The sequence below is a fragment of the Gymnoscopelus braueri genome, assembly GCF_963280865.1.
Source record: "Gymnoscopelus braueri genome assembly, chromosome: 2".
Classification (NCBI taxonomy): Eukaryota; Metazoa; Chordata; class Actinopteri; order Myctophiformes; family Myctophidae; genus Gymnoscopelus; species Gymnoscopelus braueri.
Genome location: NC_137604.1, coordinates 25,927,753 through 25,946,640, shown reverse-complemented (window position 1 = coordinate 25,946,640; position 18,888 = coordinate 25,927,753). Strand labels below are relative to the sequence as shown.

The 18,888-nt window shown below is 40.8% G+C and overlaps 2 protein-coding genes across 2 annotated transcripts; one reads left to right on the top strand and one right to left on the bottom strand.

The window, feature by feature from the left end:
• Window positions 1-579: 579 nt before the first annotated feature.
• Window positions 580-16,702, bottom strand: gtf2e2 (general transcription factor IIE, polypeptide 2, beta). Its single transcript, XM_080444777.1, has 8 exons — window positions 16,490-16,702; window positions 14,712-14,860; window positions 6,492-6,583; window positions 3,305-3,412; window positions 2,951-3,133; window positions 2,425-2,518; window positions 2,014-2,129; window positions 580-1,372 (listed from the first exon to the last, which is right to left on the bottom strand). Exons 2-8 carry the CDS (start codon window positions 14,857-14,859, stop codon window positions 1,250-1,252), a joined length of 864 nt encoding a protein of 287 aa, XP_080300903.1. The 5' UTR covers window position 14,860; window positions 16,490-16,702; the 3' UTR covers window positions 580-1,249.
• smim18 (small integral membrane protein 18) lies at window positions 7,662-10,214 on the top strand (the record flags this gene model as incomplete). Its single annotated transcript, XM_080456680.1, has 2 exons — window positions 7,662-7,742; window positions 9,889-10,214. Exon 2 carries the CDS (start codon window positions 9,894-9,896, stop codon window positions 10,212-10,214), a length of 321 nt encoding a protein of 106 aa, XP_080312806.1. The 5' UTR covers window positions 7,662-7,742; window positions 9,889-9,893.
• Window positions 16,703-18,888: the final 2,186 nt, after the last annotated feature.

Below are 18,888 nucleotides of genomic sequence, written 5' to 3'. Positions count from 1 at the left end.
TTTTTAAATTCCATACAAAAATAACTCTTGAATACCACTAATTTTCAACATTGAACTGTCTTTAATACACCTTAGAACGGTGTGCTTTTGGCTCCGCCCCCTCAGCCAAAAGTACACCCTGCGTATGTCACTGATCACATGACCTCAATCAATTATCCAGTTCTAGGCAACATAGGATAAACACAACAGTTCTAGGTATATTAAAGACATAGTTCAATGTTGAAAATGAGTGGTATTCCCCTTTAAAGGCATGGTCACACCGCACTTTTGTTCTACTATGGGGCGTAATCTGCCAATGCTTTTCAATGGGAATGTTGGCTGGCTACGGGGAGGGTCCTGAAAGTGAGCGACAGGTGCGTCACTAGTTATTGGGACAGAATGTGCTGCAAGCTACTACTTTTTAGAATGCGCTGGCTGCAAAAAACAGTCGGCTGCCCAACATGAGTTAATCAGCGGGCAGCCATAGTTTGGTGTGACCGTGCCCTTATGGGTTTATTGTGCAAACACATGAATTAGTGATAGTAGCCAGAGACGTGACAGGCTGCAACAGATCCAACACACCTGATCTCACCGTCTATTCGTGATGTGAAGGAGTGAGTTTATTACTATGGCATAGTCACAAAGTAAAAGAAAAACACCAAATGGTATCTGTACTGCATGAAAAAATGATGGTGGGATGATACTGTATATCACACAGTAGAACACACTAGACATACATCAGCTCTGATAATGACAAACCAAAAGTCTGTTAGTAAGGCAGTTCTGATGAAACGATACAGAAATCTTGCCAAAGATGCAATTTATTATTTAAATCCAAATAATAAACTTATGGAAAATTTAGCATTTTACTGTGAATGTCCATGTTATACTCAGTAAAGCTTAAAAAAAATATGTACAGCTTTGCATTTTGCTTTAAGAAGTAAATGCCAGCGCCCCGTATTTTTGTTTGTAGTTTTGGCACAGACATCCAGTGTCTTACATAATAATCTAAACTGGCTCTCATTCCTCTGGTCTCTGCTATCAATGATCAACATAGCAACTGGACACCATTAAATTGTACAGCTTCTATTCAGTCCATGTCCTGCGAGAACACTCATCACTGAGAAAAGAGTGCAAGGAAAGCAAAACGAGCCCATTAACACTAGAGAGACACCCATAAAGTCTTTGTTTTGACGTTGATCCATGTCATTTCTGGACAACTGCTTCTGCATCAAACCTCTCTGAACCAGAAAATAGAGGCAGGGGGATCTTATTTCTTAGCAGGCACACCACCCTCTGAATAGTCCTCCAGCACACCAGCCAAATGGTCATTGTGAGTCTTGAAGCGCCTCTTCTTCTGGCCGCCCGGTTTCTTCCTTTTCTGCACCGGGCACTGCAAAGAGTATAGCAGCAAAACCACAGTTGACAATACAAATCTCATTCAACAGCTCCGTTTGTGATTGTAAACTCTGATTCAAATGTTCAATCTCCAGAAAGGAGATTACAGGTACATTTGATGACAATGCGTTTTTTTTACTATTTGGGGAAAGGGCATAGTATAGACCGCCGAAGTCTGACGTCATTTACATATCCTTTGTTTGTCTACCTGGTTCGCAGTTTTCCACCCCCGTTCTGAATCCCATAGACGTATTTAATATCGCGTCAAATAAGAACTGTTCCAAAAATAAACAAATGACCCCGGCGGTTTGACTCTTATGGATATGAAGCATCAACTGACGGTGAGAAAACGCTAATGTTACTTCCGCCGAATTAGTTACATTTTCGCCAGAAACAGACTGTATCAAATATAAGTGACTGACTATCATAAACGATACAGAACCTCCTCCCTGACAATAACGCCGGGACAGTGTGTTTATTTTTGGACCACAATTCTTATATGAGACGATTCTAAGATGACCCAATGTTATTCTCCATAGAGAAATTACTTCCGCAAACCTGGGGATGAACGAGTGACGTCAGGACTTCGGTGGTCTATTGGAAGTAAAGTAACAGGAGGGTCAAAAAGGCACTGACCACTTTCTTTGGTCCTGTCTCTTGCATGGAGGAGATGCCCTGTCTCTTGAGATACTCCTCAATCTTCTCTTCGTCCATGGCATCAACTGGAACGCTCCTCCACAGCTTCTGGAATTCTAGGAATTAAAGAAGTTAAATTGAAACATAAGGTGATTAGATCTGTATCACTATGCATGTAAAATCATGGCAAAAGAAGCCAAGTGTAAGGTCAAACTCATTTTGAAGCAGCTGCATAGCTTGGGAGCAAGGAACATACAAATAGTAATGTCTATCTATACCATTTGTAAACTATAATAGCATACGCCTACCTCTGATGATAAATAATCTTGAATTTACAAATCTAGTTCCATCTAAGAATTAAGGAGACAATCACTTCAATAATCAAGAGTAAATAACCTGGCCAGTACTCACCTTCATCCACCACAAACTGGCAGTGTTTGTCATTGTAGAATAGGACCTTCTTCTTGTCTGGTCTGGTCACAAAGATGATCTGATCCGCTAAAGCCTGTAGGCGGACCAAATGGTTTTACATGGTCTTATGTCTGATTAATGTTAATGTTACGATGTGACACACTGAGCTTTCAGATCAGCTATTTCCGATGCGCAACTCGGGAATGGGACATTTATTTTTATGATGTCAACAAGGCAGCCTTTTCAAGGAACATAACTTTCACATTAAAAATGCTATGTATTTCTATAAATGTTTTAATAGCAAATAAGACAGTGTGCATCAGTTTGTTAGATTTTTTCAAAAAGGTACTGTCCCCAACAATACTCGGTCTGCTAAAGGCTAAAGCCTAATTTACACTTCAGACATGCAACAGTGTTGCTTGCTGAAAATAACTAATTGTTACACACATTTCACATGAAAATCGGTTCATATCGGTGAGTGACGTAAACGTAGGTGTAGAGTTTACATAGAAATAGTGTGTTTTACCTTAATGGCCTTAGCTGAATTGGGAAGACCCTCCTCCACATCGTCCAGCAGGATTCCTCCCAGGCCCAGCTGGTCGTGTTTGTCCAGCAGCCTCAGCAGGGACTTCTTGTCCCTCAGCTTGTATTTTGGCTTAAAGGCATACTTCCCATCCTGCACATCAATCTTTGGATTGTTGAGCAAGGCCTAGGTTCAAATGGATAGGAGATGTTCAGGTTTTAAGTTCAAGGGTCTAAGGGTTCTGGTTTGTTTGAATATTTTCACAGAATGTTCTTGTCCCACTATGACATGCCCAGAGAATAGGGATCAAAACGGTTCATATGGTTTATGAATGTTGATCCAAAAAGACAAACACACCTCAGAAATAAGCCACTGTTTCTGTTTCAGCCCGATGTCCAACAGTTTGGTCTCATCCAGCATTTCCTCAAGGGTCAGGAAGTGCGTATCCCCTCTCTGATGCCTCGTCTGATTGAGAGATAGACAAACATACATGGATTCATATAATAAACACCCACCCAGCCTTTTTGGGGCCATAAGTAGAATTTGCGAGAGTGAGAGAGTGTGTGAGAGAGAATCTAAATTTTAGATTCAACTTGTGGCATTGCCATTTCAGCGAGAGTTGACTGTTGCATGTAAGTGAGCGATTTTTCTAAGCAACTTTCCTATCGCTGCTGTCGGGCAGAAATCTCCATATGTCATCTTACAGCGCTGTTGTGTAACGAAAATATCTGCTCTACAAGCTGTGAGTGATGCGATGCTTTGAGAACTGCAATTATCCAATTTGTCACCTCTGACGACATGCCCAAAAAGGAACGCCAGGTTGAAAGTGATCAAGTCTGTGTTGCTTTTATAAATATTTAACCAATGAAAAATAAGGAGAGCTTGTGATTAAAATAATAACTACGCAGAATCCATTGGAACACAGGTTCTTCTTCCCATTTCCTGAGAAGTAATGGTTCTGGACATGGTTTCCAGCCGACAGTGACTGGCTATAGGTTCTTCTGATGAATAAGAACATTGCCAAAGACAAAATAAACATACTGTATAGCCTATGGTCAGTAGTGTGCATGCATGATAGTCATTAAGGCACACTATCAACTGCCAACTATCAGAAAGTAAAAAAATACAACAGCTACAAGACCCCATCAGTGGAAATCATGATTTCCATTTTAACGGCTCAGTGAGTCCACAAACCGTGAAGTCCTTTGTCCTTCATTCTAAAAAGTGATCTCCTACTCCTGGCTGAAATTGTGTGTAGGAAGCTGCATAACTACCGCTCGTGTCCTAGGAGTATTTTTAGACCTAGGCCAAACTTTCAGCACGATAAGGAGTAGCCTAATTCTGAGGTGCTTGATCGCTACGGATCAAAATCTGTACTCGCCATTGCATATAGAGCGTCGCAGTTCCCGCCCACTTCCTGTTTTTTTTGGTGCCGGAAGAAAAAACTCAATGCATTTTTCCATTGACATTTCCAAAGATATTTATATCTATTAATTTAAGCCTCGAATCAAGCCATCATGACATGACATGAATCATGACCATAAACGTTTGATTCTGTGATTTTTTTGTTGTTGAAAACGGCAAAACAAAGGGTATTTATTAAATATAGTATATCATATAATTAAATATAAAATAAAAAAAAAATCACAGAAAAAAACGTTTTATGGTCATGATTCATGTCATGTCATGATGGCTTGATTCGAGGCTTAAATTAATAGATATAAATATTTTTGGAAATGTCAATGGAAAAATGCATTGAGTTTTTTCTTCCGGCACCAAAAAAAACAGGAAGTGGGCGGGAACTGCGACGCTCTATAGCCCACATAATATTAGCACCGTGCTGGTCATGCAATCTGCAGGAAAATGATGAAATTACTGATTTGGCTTGTAGCTGTACTTATTCTCGTTGGGTACGGCTGAAGTCAGCGGGGTGGCTGCCAGGCACCATCGTCTAACGGATGGCGATTTAAAATATGAAATGGCTTCAAACCTAATACTTTGACTGTGACTAGGGAAACAAAAATGTTCATTGGTCGATTTGGTCAGTTTGTGAATGAATGACAGTATGTGTGCCCAATGACGGTCAACCCCCTGCTAACAGACCTGTTGTGCTAATTGTGGACATCTATAATTACCCATGAACCACCTGGGTCTATTGTTTGTAAAATTGCCAATGTGCAATTCAAAAACAGCACGTCCTGCGAAGTGACGTGCTTACATTTTTTACATTGTTATTAATTTCATCATGCGTCTTGCTAGCCAATCAAAGCGCGTCTACGAAGTTTGAAGTTAATTTCATCATGTGTCTCACTAGCCAATCACAGCACGTCCTGCCAAACTTAGCCTATGGGCGCGTTTTCCATAGCATGGAGTCACAGCGAAAGACAAATTTTCACGACGGAAAGAAAAACTTTCACCACGGATGGGTCCTAAACCCTCTTATAGGAGCGGTTGCACCGCTCAAAAATAATTAATGAACATGGATTGGGTACATGTGGATTGGGTACATGTCCTGCAGCCAGGGATGAGTCAGTGTGAACTGGTGTGATAGATTCTAGCAGGCCGTCTGCAGCGACACAGAATGGTAAATAAGCTGTTTATATGCAACAGAAAGCCTGAGGACCAAATGTGACACAGGGGATGTAATAAAGTGACTCACTAACTGGAGCATAATACAGAAATTGGTCAATTTTTGAGGCTTTGATAGAGAGTCTGTTTCAAATCCAACACTAACAAGATGCTGTTGCCGAGGGCTTTAACCATTTATGCCCCATTTCAAAATAGTGAAAAAAACGATCTACAAGCATTGTGAGCTTGTAGATGGGCTATTATTTTATATTTTAATATTGTTGATCATCAAGTGCTGCTCATTCTAAAACATTTTGACTGGAATATATATAGGAATGTATAGATATTTGTAAAGGAATGAGAATACTGTACTTCCACACTTGGCCACTCTTATATTAGTGTGGTTGTTTTAGTAAGTCTTGCCTAGTAGTGATGTGCGGGTCGGGTTTTTTCATGACCCGCCCCGGAACCCAACCGGCCTCAACCCGCCCCGCGAACCCATATATAAATCTATGGCTCAACCCGCCCCGCGGGTTAAGCCCCACGGGGCGTACCTATATTCTGTAAAATCATGAAGGTTAGAAAATAATCTTCAAGTATACACCCCAAGTGTATTCAAACTGTTTAATTACGGGGCCAGCATGGCAGCAGGCCCCGTTTTATTATTGCCTTTATTTTAGTTCTTCTGCCACTTTTCGCAGTTCTGGCTGAACCGTGCTGTTGCTTTTTACGAAACTCGGTCACACTCTCTCTCCACAATCTATTTTTTCTTTCTCTCTCTCTTTGTTATTATTCTTATTAGGAATAAAGACAAAACAAGAGCATGTGATTTATTTTAAAAAATGTTTGAGAGCGGCTGACCCGCTCACCCGCAGCCCGCATAATTGCGGGCGAAATCCTGACTCGACCACCCGCGCCGCGGGTTGATCCGCGGTTAACGGGTCAACCCGCTCATCACTATTGCCTAGGGTCTTACCTTCATGTAGTTGACGATCTTGGCCAGGCAACCAAACTTGTAGCCAGAGCTACCGGTGAGAGCCTTCAGACTGAAGTTGCCATTACTCGAGTCTGGAGAACAGGGAGAAAGAGGTGTTTGTTTAAAATGCTCTAGGAGTCACACAGTTTGACCTTTTTTTTTTTTTAATAAAGCCTGAGGACCAAATGTTACACACGGGCTGTAACCACCAACTATGATGGAACCAGTATCACCAACTATGATGGAACCAATATTGCCAACTAGCACAGACAACTGAGTGACTTATTCATTTCATCTGCATGAAAGGTAAACATTTCATGGAACACACCTCATCAGCACAGTATACAGTTGATGCACCAAAAACAACATCTTAACCCATTAAGACCTGAAGCCGATTCTACGAATGTCTCCTAAATCCCAACAGCATTCTGAAAAACGTATGTTTTTATATCAGTGGTGCTCAATCTTTTTCATGTCAAGGACCCCCAAAATTATATGCATTCGGCCGCGGACGGAGTTAAAAATGTTCGCTTTAAAATATATATATATATATATATATATTATATATATATATATATATTCAAAGATTTTTGTTCATTTTCACGATTTTTGAATAGCCAAAGTGTAAAATAATGCTTTTTAGGTCAAATAAAAAAATGACACAGATGCCTCTCCCGGTCTTAAAGGGTTAAAAGGCTACATAAGCAGCATGTTAGTGTCATCTGATAAGATTGATTTTATGGACCCGAGGCCCCAACCAGCTGGAAATCATTCAAGATGCTGCTGCACCCCGGGGGGGGGGGAGAGTATGCTCCGCCTGAGGTCTGTGCTGGAGGACAGCCAATCAGAGAGCCGCCCTGCTGGCAACTGACTCATGAATGATTCACAGTGTAGGCGGGAGCTGCTGTTGCTGTATGTATGGTACTCAGAGGGCGGGACGTTTGATTTGCGTGATAGGCCGGCTCGCTAATGGTGCAGGGGGGCAGAATTCAAGCGTAGCCAATGAGAGAAATGGATGTCCGTTCTCTGGTAGGCTGAGATATTAAAGAGCTGCAAGGAGTGGCATCAGACAGAAAGAGAGAGTGAAAGAGAGAGAGAGAGATAGAGAGGGGGGAGCGTGCTGAAGACGACGATTAAAATAAAGGAGAGATCGCGGGCGCGGGAGTGGAAGAGCGAGCAATAAGGTGGAGCAGCAGAGAGTAGAGAGCATCTCTTCACTCACATCATCTGGAAACTGACACGGACACATAGGTGAGTCTGCAGATTTTTTGGTTAACTGTGTATGTATGGGTGTGAGAGAGAAAACGGATTATGTTAGGACATTTAGGCTACGATGTACATATGTTTGTGTGTGTGTGTGTTGCATTTTGAAAAGCAGAATTAGTGGTGTAGATTACACCACTCTGTCCATAGTGCATTTATTCTTTTACAGTCAGATTTGGTCAAAGAGAATAAGAGGAAATTATGAACAATGGCATCAGAAAAAAATCTGCTCTAATGTATGTCATATATATTTTACAAACACCTAGGCTATATCATTTAGGTTAGAATGAATAATTCAGGGGAGATTAAAGCTGGTAATAGAAAATGATATAATGATGAAGATGTAGATTCGTTTTAAAACGGGGGGATTAAATAAACATGGTTCTGGCTGTCTGCACTGTCCTGCTTGAATGCCAAACATCTCTCATGTTTGTGTGTCTTTCTGCTGGTTAAAGAGATGCCTCTTTCTCTCAACAAGAAATCAATGCAGGACTGACAGCTGTGAGGAGCCAGCTAGAGACATTAGGGGGTGTGTGTGTGTGTGTGTGTGTGTGTGTGTGTGTGTGTGTGTGTGTGTGTGTGTGTGTGTGTGTGTGTGTGTGTGTTAAGGGGGAGAGCATCTGTGCACAAACAAAGCAGTTTGTGGTCCTACAACACCTTTAGATGGTTGAATTAGGGTGGGGCTTCATTTTGGAATGGGATAACAGATGTCATAATGGAGCCCAATCTGTCAGTGTGTGTGAATCCATTGAGAAGAGCCAGGGGGGGGGGGGCGGGGAGAGGGGAGGGTGGCAAGGCCAGACAAAACAGACGAGGTGGATGTCAAAGAGGTGGTCGTCATGGTTACAGGTAGAGCTCAAGTTCTGCTGAAATGATGGATTTGGTCTGGGATGGGTGGATGCTCCGAGAAGACTGAAGGCCAGCACAACAACTCTGTAAGATCACGTTACTGACACACAACCTGGTGACGTGAATGACCCACTTTAGCACTACAGATGGAGTGCTCACCTATCTCGTCATGTGAACGGACAAACATGCAATCGACACTCTCACTCACAGCAGTGCAAAACAACGGTCCACAAGTATACTCTCTGAATTCCGACAGCACACTGGCATGTGTAGTTTACATACCAATACGAGCCCTGTGTGCTGTGCATAAAACAACTCGTTTGCATGATGGAGCAGACATTTAGACTAGGTCTGTGGAGGCATTCAAAAGCCACTTTCTTATACATGCTTCCATGTTCCCTATCCCATCTCTTCAGCTCACTCAAGCAAAATGGGTCACCACAGCACAGCCCCTCTACTCACTCAGCGTGTGTGTCAGTGTGGTACAGAGATGTTTGTGTATGTACAGTATGTGTGTCCATGTGTTAGTGGAGACTAAAGAGGCCTCATGAGGTTAAGTGGTGTTAATCCCATCAGCCACATAGTCTTAAAGGAGAATACCGGACAAATTAAGTGTTGCCTTTGATGTCTCGTTACTTACCGACCGACGTGAAAAGTGGCGTTCTTTTTTTCCATAGATTCCCGTGTCGTCATTTTTTAAACCCCCTCCGTTGTCAGAATGGGAGCGCGTGGGTCAGGGAGATTCGTCTATTGTAACCGAGGCAAAGTTGTTTTTCTCTCTTCTGCTCGTCTTACAATAGACGAATCTCCCTGACCCACACGCTCCCATTCTGACAACGGAGGGGGTTTAAAAAATGACGACACGGGAATCTATGGAAAAAAAGAACGCCACTTTTCACGTCGGTCGGTAAGTAACGAGACATCAAAGGCAACACTTAATTTGTCCGGTATTCTCCTTTAAACCATAATGAAGATCTTTACGGCCAAAATGTTGCCGCACGTCAAATGACTGTTGCAACTTTCCAGAAGTCCATTTTGGTATCCAACAGATGGCCTCACTACTAGAACAGGTGCAGTTTGGCATTGTTTTCTTGTAGCAATGCCTAACCATCTCACTGTATGACTGGCCAACACAATATTGACTTTAATGCAATGATGGCAACCTTACAACCAGCACCACAAAACTTAGTCATCCTTCATACTCTAATGACTTCCCCCCACAGAACCAAAAACCATTACCTCTGCAAATACTGACATTATCCTTTTCTTTCTCTCTCTATTCCAGAAATCATGGCCAATGTCAGTACCACCCTGCTCGCAAGCGCTCTGCCCTGGCACCCGGAGGTGGCCCCTCTCTCCCGGGTCTCGCTGCAGGTGCAGGAGGTCTACCCTTTCCATGACGGATGGAATATAGCCTGCTTCGTCATCCTGCTGCTCTTCGTCCTCACCGTGCTGTCCCTGGCTGCTCTGGCGGTGCTATACGAACTGCTCGACTGTTGGTGCTGTGCCAAGGGAAAGACTCATCGCCAGCTACAGGAGGAAGGCCCCGGAGGCTTCAGCAAGCTCATGAGCAGCCTCCGTCCGTCACAGTCCGAAACCGAGGTGGTGTAGGATGAAGATGAGGAGAATGGGGGGGAAGCTGGTGCAAATACCATGACTTTTGACTGTGGCACCCAAAGAACTGAACGTTTTGTTTTTTTTAAACCACCCAGTAGTGATAAGTTCACTCACAGTCGACAGGAAGAGAAGGGTATGTTGAGGGAAGGGACATGGCGGCGAAACAGGGTCATGTAGACAAGAAAAGAGGGCTAGAGGCAAGACAGAACAACCCTTCTTTTGCTCAACGATTTGGATTGAAGTCTACCGTAGCTGGCCTCTCATTACATTTAGAAGCTCATGCCTCTATTCACCACCACTTCAGGACACAAAAGGGAAAGCTCAGAAATGAATGCCTTATGTAATGAATACCCACTGTACCAGAGCAAAACACAAGGTTGCTCTATTGATCTGATTTAATAAAGCAAGCATGGCAGTGCTTTAGGATACATTATGTGTGTGCAAATTACCGGATACAGTAGGCGCCGGGTTGTAGACGGGATCTGTGCATTAAAACGGTGAAACCACCGAGGCAAAGTTAGGATACATACACTATGGCTTCAGAAATACTGGATATGTTAGGTGATTATTCCACCTAGTACACAACACTGGGTGTGTCAATTTAAGAGCTTTCTATACAAGTAGCATGGCCAAAAGTTGTCATAATGTCAAAAGGGTAATCATGTCTCTACTTATATTATAAGCAAATGTTCGTATTTGGTCAGAAGAAATGTTATATTAAACATCGAGTGTTGCCCAATACTATGGCCTCCTGGAAGCATAAATATGTCCAAGATTAAAGAGATCTCTGCCCACAGATGCATCTCGTGTGAGATCTAAATTCAATGAATGCTGGGCTAAAACTGTTGTGGAAACAATTTGGAAATGTAACAAATAGCAGCATCCCTAAACCTTTAAAATCAGTTCATATTGGGAGGGACGGTGAATTGTTTTCAATGCAGTGGGCATAGATTAGGTTTGTCAGCAGCCATTTCATGCCACTGACTAACTGCCCAGATATTGAATTATAATGTTGCCAGACCTATCTGTAGGCGGAGATCTCTGATCGTCTGGCTACACAAGACAAAGATAAAACAAGCTGCTCTGACTAGAAGTGAGAAGCTGCCAAGAGATCAGAAAACGCAGTCAATATGGTTCTATGTATGGTTTTTAAATTAAACCTTGTCCATGGTCGTCTACCAGGCCTGAACAACATCATCTATTAGCTTGTCAAGCCGAGACAGGCAACAATCCTGAGTTTAGGTCAAGTAATCTTTTGACTGTGTATATTCCACAATGTTGTTTTCTTGAACACGTTTGACACTGTAAAATTACCATAAATAAATGACAGGTGATATGTGGCACTGCACAGTGATGCAAAAAGCCACGTTGTACTGAGCACACTATGGTTTATATGCCTTAAACACGAATTGCCTAATAAATGGTCAATGATTTAAACAGTGTACTGACTTTAACCCAATAATTTTTTTGAATAACTATCTATTTGTCATTGGACACATGCTTTTGGGTTTTCCTAGCATAGATCAGCCTTGGTCTATATACAAGACGAAGGAATTCTGATTTGGCATCACTGCTTTCATTGTATATCTTAGGAGAAAGCAGAAGAATGCCACATGTGCAATTAAAGATTTTTCTGAATATTTTAACAATGGTGGTGCATACTAAAAATGCATGTTTAGTGTTTTGAAGGGTCCTGCCTCTACTCTACTAAGAATGGGTCAGTAATGTAATAACTTTGGCCAAAAATACATGGTAAACAGTGTTATCATAAATTAGATATAAATGTAGTTTTTTTTGCTGAGACATAAAATATATTGAGCTCATACATAAAACTGAACTATTGTGTTTTAAATAGTATGTTATCATACTGCAACATTTCAAGCTCTCTCATCGAATCAGTAATAGTCATTAACATAAACAGGGCCGAGACATTTATACTCTTTGCAGAACTATCTAACGTTTTAACAACTACATCGCATTTTTTGTCCCACAAAATTATTAGGTTACATGTATAAGCAATAACAATCATCATTCCATAAATGTATCGACTCAGGGGGGTCTCTGCTAGGGGCTTGACTGTATTACTATGTATAGGGGAGACAATGAGTTTCATCCTGGCATTTGCCAAGGCACCAAGGCAGAACTGCTAGTCAAAGCGAAGACTGGCCAATCACAGTGCGTCCTCGCCGGACATGCTTGCAGAGACTCTTGGGTAATGAAGTCAAAGACATTGGCTGCCATGTTATTTGTGTCCAAAGTGGCCACTGATACCCCAAACTACACAGTGCTGCTTTAATGCTTAGTATTGCTTACTCTATACCATAGACCGTAAAAATAGTCACACCCCTGGTTTCTACAGACTGTAAATGAAGCCTATTTTTCAGCCATTTCAAATCCACCATCTTTCTATATCCGGTCCGAAAAATTTACTCAGAAATGAATGCTATATAGGGGCGCCTGATGGGAGGGGAAAGGAACTGGTTGGAATAACGTGTTCCTTCCACGCGCTACGTCCAACCAGGGAAACTCTCCCCTGTCAGGTGACAAGGTGGTCAGTTGGCTCTCATGCATTAAAGGAGGCATGAGCTCGGCCCTGGCCTCCCTAGGTTGGCAGAGGGAAGGTAGTGCCCAGGATTACATAGACAATTGGCACTGGGTGTAAAAAAAATCACACCCTGTGTGAAGTGGGCGGTGTCTTGCTAGCTAATCACAATACTGAATGGAGTCAACCAATCATGTACAAAAAATAAATACATTTATTGAAACACTCTTTATGATGGACGAAACCATAACTTTAAAAAAACTAATTTATAGTTTTTTTTAAGTTATGGTTTCTTATATAGGGCTATGCACATGTGTCATGTGACACTGGCCAATCACAGTCCTGAATAGACTGTGATTGGCCAATCACGGTGCAGGGTTAGGCGGGGTACATTTTTGGCCAATCACAGCGCAGGATTTGTTGTACAAATATCCAAACCTCACTTATAGGGGCGGTTTCACCGCCCAAAAATGGGGTTACAAAATCGTGGGAAGACTTTAAACTAGCGGCTGGAAGCATATAGTATTTATGACAATGTTTATTAAAAGGTAATAAAATAGAGTGTAAAGTTCGACAAAAACCCATCCGCTTGAATAGAGCCTAATTGCTTCTGACACCAGCAGGGGTGAAACAGCAAGACTACAGGCCATTCATACGAAATGTCTCTTCCTATATAGCCTATAATTCCTTCCTATAATTTACAAACTGGATGCTAGCCCCTTCCAGGTCCACTGTCCCACCTCTTTTTATGTTGCTGTGGGAGGGGACATCAAATTACTGATTGTGTTCCTAAGTAGCCGTGTAATAAGCGGTGTTATGTACAGTGAGGTGGTCACTGGTCATTATTGTAAGGCGGGTGATCATGTGGGTCCTCTTCATGTCCTGCATCATCCTGTCTGCGTTTATTTTCTGATAATGAATGCTTCATGGTACACGATCCCTTACATCAGTGTTTCCCAAACAGTGGGTCGAGACCCACTTGTGGGTCGCGGACCAATTTGCAAAGGGTCAAGACTTTTTTTTTTTTAATGGGAAATGTAATTGTCCACAAGAATTTGATCATTTTTTTTTTAAATGGAAGAAATTCCATAAATTAAAATAACTTTAAAATAGCAGATCTATAAACTTACAGATCAAACTTGTAGATTAAGCAATTTTCACTAGTTTGGGTCCCAGAGAGACACAAAATTAATCTTTTTGGGTCTCAAGCTAAAACGTTGGGGAAGCACTGCCTTACATAGAGCCTTGCCATCTACGCTGGAATGCTTCAGGTAAAAGTAGTTATTAAGAAAAGGTAAGTCAATATTGAAATGCACATCAAGGCTTGTGTGACAATGATATTTCACAGGCACACACACATTTCACACCAGTCTTCAAGTGATAAACCACCAAACCAACTATAAGACCAGAGGGAAGCAGTGTTGCCAAGTTCGCTTATTTACCGTGACTTTTTGGCTTGTTTTTTTTCCAGAGTTGCGTTCGGGAAATGACGAATTGCGGGTTGCGTTTTTTTTGGGCTCGTTTTAAAAACGCTGTGGCTTCTTTGGCAAATCAAACAAGCCTATGTCTTTGATGTATATACTATAATTATTAATTCCCCATAGGTTTGGGAAGGAATGTGAATCACATTGAGTGACAGAATCTGTCTGGTGTCTCTACTTATTAAGCCCTGGCTCTAGTATGTGTGTAATGTTATAATAAATAACCAAAACATACATTATTATACACTTACATAGTAATTATAATGATATATGCAGCTACTATTTTCATAATTAGGATTATATGGACATATTATTGGGCTTGTTTTGGCTCATTATTCGAGGTGAGATTTGTCTTGTTTCTCTCGCAAGATTTGGCTTGTTTTTGGAGGTGGGTTGGCTTATTTATTTCTCTCACAAGAGTTGGCAACACTGGGAGGGAAAGTCATGACAGTTCCAGCTGCTACTTACCAGCATTGTGTTTGGACCCTGAGGACCCTTCCTTGTCAAGTTTGGCCTTCTTCTTCTTGTGCGAGTCAGTAGGCCTCTTCTCTACAGCTGGAGTGGACAGAGCCCTCTTCTTGAAGGCCTCTCTCTCCCTCAGTAGAGCAGGATCCATCCTGACATTACAAGAACAAGTATTGTTAATAGCAGTGATGGAAGAAGTGCTCGCAAGTTTTAAGTAAAAGTATCAATACTGCAACGTAGATATACTGTTACAAGCATAAGTCCCGTATTCAAAATATACTTGAGTAAAAGTGCAAAAGTATCGGTATCAAGATATACTTAAAGTACCAAAAGTACCTGTAATACTGATAATCGGCTGGTTGGTTAAAACCGGACTCAAGAGCCACTGAGAGGCCTAACTGGGTTGTAAAGCCAGCTAGTCGTCCTTGAATATGCAATCCGTGATTAACTGGTTTGTAAGGCCAGCTAATCTCCTGGTGCTCTGGAGAGAGTTAAGATGATCTTCGAGCGTCGCTGAGGACAGTGGTTTAACCAGGGCATCCAGAGTCCTTTATACGGTTGGCGGTGGCCCCTGATGTCACTACGGTGACGTCAGCTAGTGTCAGGCATACGGGCTATGTCAGTTATGCCCAAATCTGGGACTATGATGTCAGTCCTGGATGTTTCGGTTATCTCCATATATGGAGTTTCCAGGAGGGGTGTTCTGATGTCAGAGCTAGGTACGTTTAGGAATCTCCCTTTCTAGAGATTCTATGCTGTCAGACTTCTTAGGTCGATCGTCTCCATTTATGGGGATCTCCATATATAGGCTAGTACTGGAAAGTATGCCCTGAACGTTGGCAACAGTACCAAAAGTAAAAGGTAAAAGGTTCATTGTGCAGGTAAAAGTAGTTATTGATTGTGTTATTTGAACCTAGTTCAAATAACATGATTCATACAAAAATAATACAAAAATACACAAAAATAAAACCTAGTTATTTGAACCTGTGGCCATTTCACAGGTTCAAAACAGGTTCAAAATGTATTAAAAAAATCTTTTGAAATTTGTTATTTTCAAATGGTGTGTTTTGTAATACCGTAATAATAAAAATCTACAAAGTAACTTGTAACTAAAGTTTCTATATAATTGTAGTGGAGTAAAAGTACAATATTTTCCTAATTTTAAGTAAATGTACTTACTTTACACCACTGGTTAATAGAGCCATACAGGCTTAATGCTTGCAATATTTTTCACCTCATATCATAATCTAGTTCTAAACTGCAAGGAAATACATGTTCATTCAACACAAAGGCTACCCAGCTGTACTGCAATAGATAATGTGATATCAGCGCGGGGTTATAAGCCATGTCATCTATTTCAATACTAAGTTATTTTAACAAATTAAAAAAAGGTTACAGGACCCTAATGGAAACAAGCCATAGTGCTTTCTTGGGTTTAATCCCTTTAACAGACCTTGTATAGAACTGTATTTTCTGTGCTTTTTTTTGCAAACTGTTAATAAAGTATCAATCAATCAATACAGAAAAGTTAACGCTATCAAAATAGCAGACATTAGCTAGTTACATAACTAGGCTATTCATGTGTGTAACCAGTAGTCAAGTAACTATTTGGCATTCAATACTAACCAGAAAAAGCTTTGATAATAGTCTAAACCAATCCGATATCACCATTACTAGACAGATTAAAGCTGGCTAAACGACCAAGTTCAAAACATCAACAACAGAAACGCTAGATAGATGGTTGGTTTGCTCAGTGTGGCTAAGCTAAATGCTAACCTTACCTTTCTCTGAGACTGCTCCTGTTTTCAGATGAAACTGGTGTGTTTGACACAAGTTAAAGAGACACTTTCACACGTCGTCAGCCACAGTGAATGGTGTTTCTAAACCTCAATGCTACCGCGTAGGTTTCCCTTCCAGCATTCTTCAAACAACTGGATTATCACTGACTAAACTACATAATTGTGTTACTGTGTTAGTCATACAACGTGCACTTCCGTTCCTTGTTGTGTGTTCCGTTCGACTTCTCGGACATCGATAGGCAGGCAGTGTTGCCAGGTTCTGCGAGAGAAACAAGCAACCAGGTCTGGAAAAATAAGCTCAAAAGAAGCAACTATCAAGTTTCTTGATTGATTGATTGATGTACTTTATTTAGTAGTACTTTAGTAGTACTTTATTTAGTGATAGAAGAAGAAGAAAGAAGAAGCAACTAGGCCACATGAGCACTTTAAACCTATATGCATTGGATATTTGAAATAGCCGATCTACAAGCTCACAACACGTCGCAATGCGACGGGTTGTGCATGTGATGCTACTTTCAAAAATATTTTTTTAAAAATATTTTTGAACATTTTATTTTCCTGGCACAAAATATTTTCAGATGGGGCTCTGCGGACATACTAATTAGTAATTAGGAAGTCCTTGTCGTGAAAATGTTTGAGATCCACTGGTTTAAACAACATTAGGAAACAAGCCCAAATAATTAGCAACTACACTTTAGAAACACGCCCCAAAAAACGTAATCCGCAATTAAAAGCAACTTTACAGAAAAATAAGCCCAAGGTCGCTTATAATAAGCAGACCTGGCAACACCGATCGACAGGTTTTCCCTCGAACCAACCTGATTCAAAGCAATGGTGCGCCACCTACTGTACATCCTGAAGACAGCATTTTAAAGCTCACCACAAGTAGTCTCACTCCAGTGGAACTTAAGAAATGTACTTTTTCCACTGGAAAAAGTACTAAAATGTTTTACTAAAATCAATTTTACAGTATTGATTTACTTTGTAAATCAATACTGTATCAATTTACTTTGTAAATCAATACTGCAATGTAGAAATACTCTGTTACAAGTAAAAGTCCACAATTAAAAATGTACTTGAGTAAAAGTACAAAAGTAGAAAGAACTCATTATGCAGAATCTCCAATTTCACAAGTTTTCAAATGTATAAAATCTTTTGAAAATAGCAGATCTACAAGCTCACAATACGTTGCATCGTGACGCATTGTGAGCTTGTAGATCGGCTATTTTCAAATGGCCGGAATCTATATAGCGCTGAAGTGGTTAATGTATGTTTTGTAATAATCAAAATCTACAAAATAACTATACTAAAGTTTTCATATAATTGTAGTGGAGTAAAAGTACAATATTTGCCTCTGAGGGGAGATGTAATGGAGAAGTAGTAAAAGTACTAAAACCTAAAAATTGTACTTAAGTACAGTACTTGAGTAAATGTACTATACTTTCCACCACAGCACACTTAATCAAAATAAAATGTAGCTATACCTGTGGGCTTTATTATGTAGGCTAATAGCTTTGTTTCGCTGCCCAACAGAATATTTCAACACTAAGGAAATATCACGACGCAGAGTAAAACTGCTCCATCATATGGATGTGGATTTTCCCATCCTCACTAAACACCAGATTTTCCCCTTGTCCTCACCAAACAACAGCTTTAACTGTGACCTCTATGGGTGTGTCTCATGATTAACATTTGTTATAAAAGGTCATAATACAGAAAAGGGCCTGAGTTTAATATGAAGTCTTGAAAATTTGCTAGAGATTTTGAAATTGAAGATCACACTGAGATCACACTTTGCAATAACTGCAAATCTTTGTTGTTGATCCAATGGAATCATTTGCCTAGAAAGGAAGTCACACACTAAACAAATCTCTGCAGCAGCATCAACTTGACAGGTTCAAAGTTCAGTTTATTATGTTTGTTTTGATTTTGCATTAAAACAAAAAGAAAAGACTCATTCTGGTCATTAAGTGACACTGACACATACCGGTTTAGAGGGAAAATATGAATTATTGAACTTAATGTATCCTACAAAACCTGTGCAGTCATTTAGGGGATAAACAATAAGTTCAAGGGTACATTTAGGTCCAACAATAATGTACCCATGCATGCTAAAATTACCATTTCCAATACAAAGCATACATTTATACTTTTTTTAAATTACATTTAGGAGGGGAAAAAACATAGTTTAGAGTTGAGGTGCCCACAAGGTTTAGGTGCCCACTGGACCTGTATCCATTAGGATGTAGGCTACTACCCACATCCTCCTCCTAGACACTTTAACCGGTCTCTTCTTCTCCTCCTCCATCTCCATCAGTCTCCTCATCCTCCTTCTTCTCCACCTCCACCATTCTCTTCCTGCTCCCATGCTGCTCCTCCTG

What these genes read in the sequence shown, in the direction of transcription:
- gtf2e2 (XM_080444777.1), bottom strand. Translation starts at nt 14,859, where the DNA reads ATGGATCCTGCTCTACTGAGGGAGAGAGAGGCCTTCAAGAAGAGGGCT. An exon ending in AGGGTCCAAACACAATGCTG is followed by an intron (nt 6,584 to 14,711) that starts GTAAGTAGCAGC and finishes CCTGTTCTCCAG; the next exon opens with ACTCGAGTAATGGCAACTTC. An exon ending in AGATCGTCAACTACATGAAG is followed by an intron (nt 3,413 to 6,491) that starts GTAAGACCCTAG and finishes TCTCTCAATCAG; the next exon opens with ACGAGGCATCAGAGAGGGGA.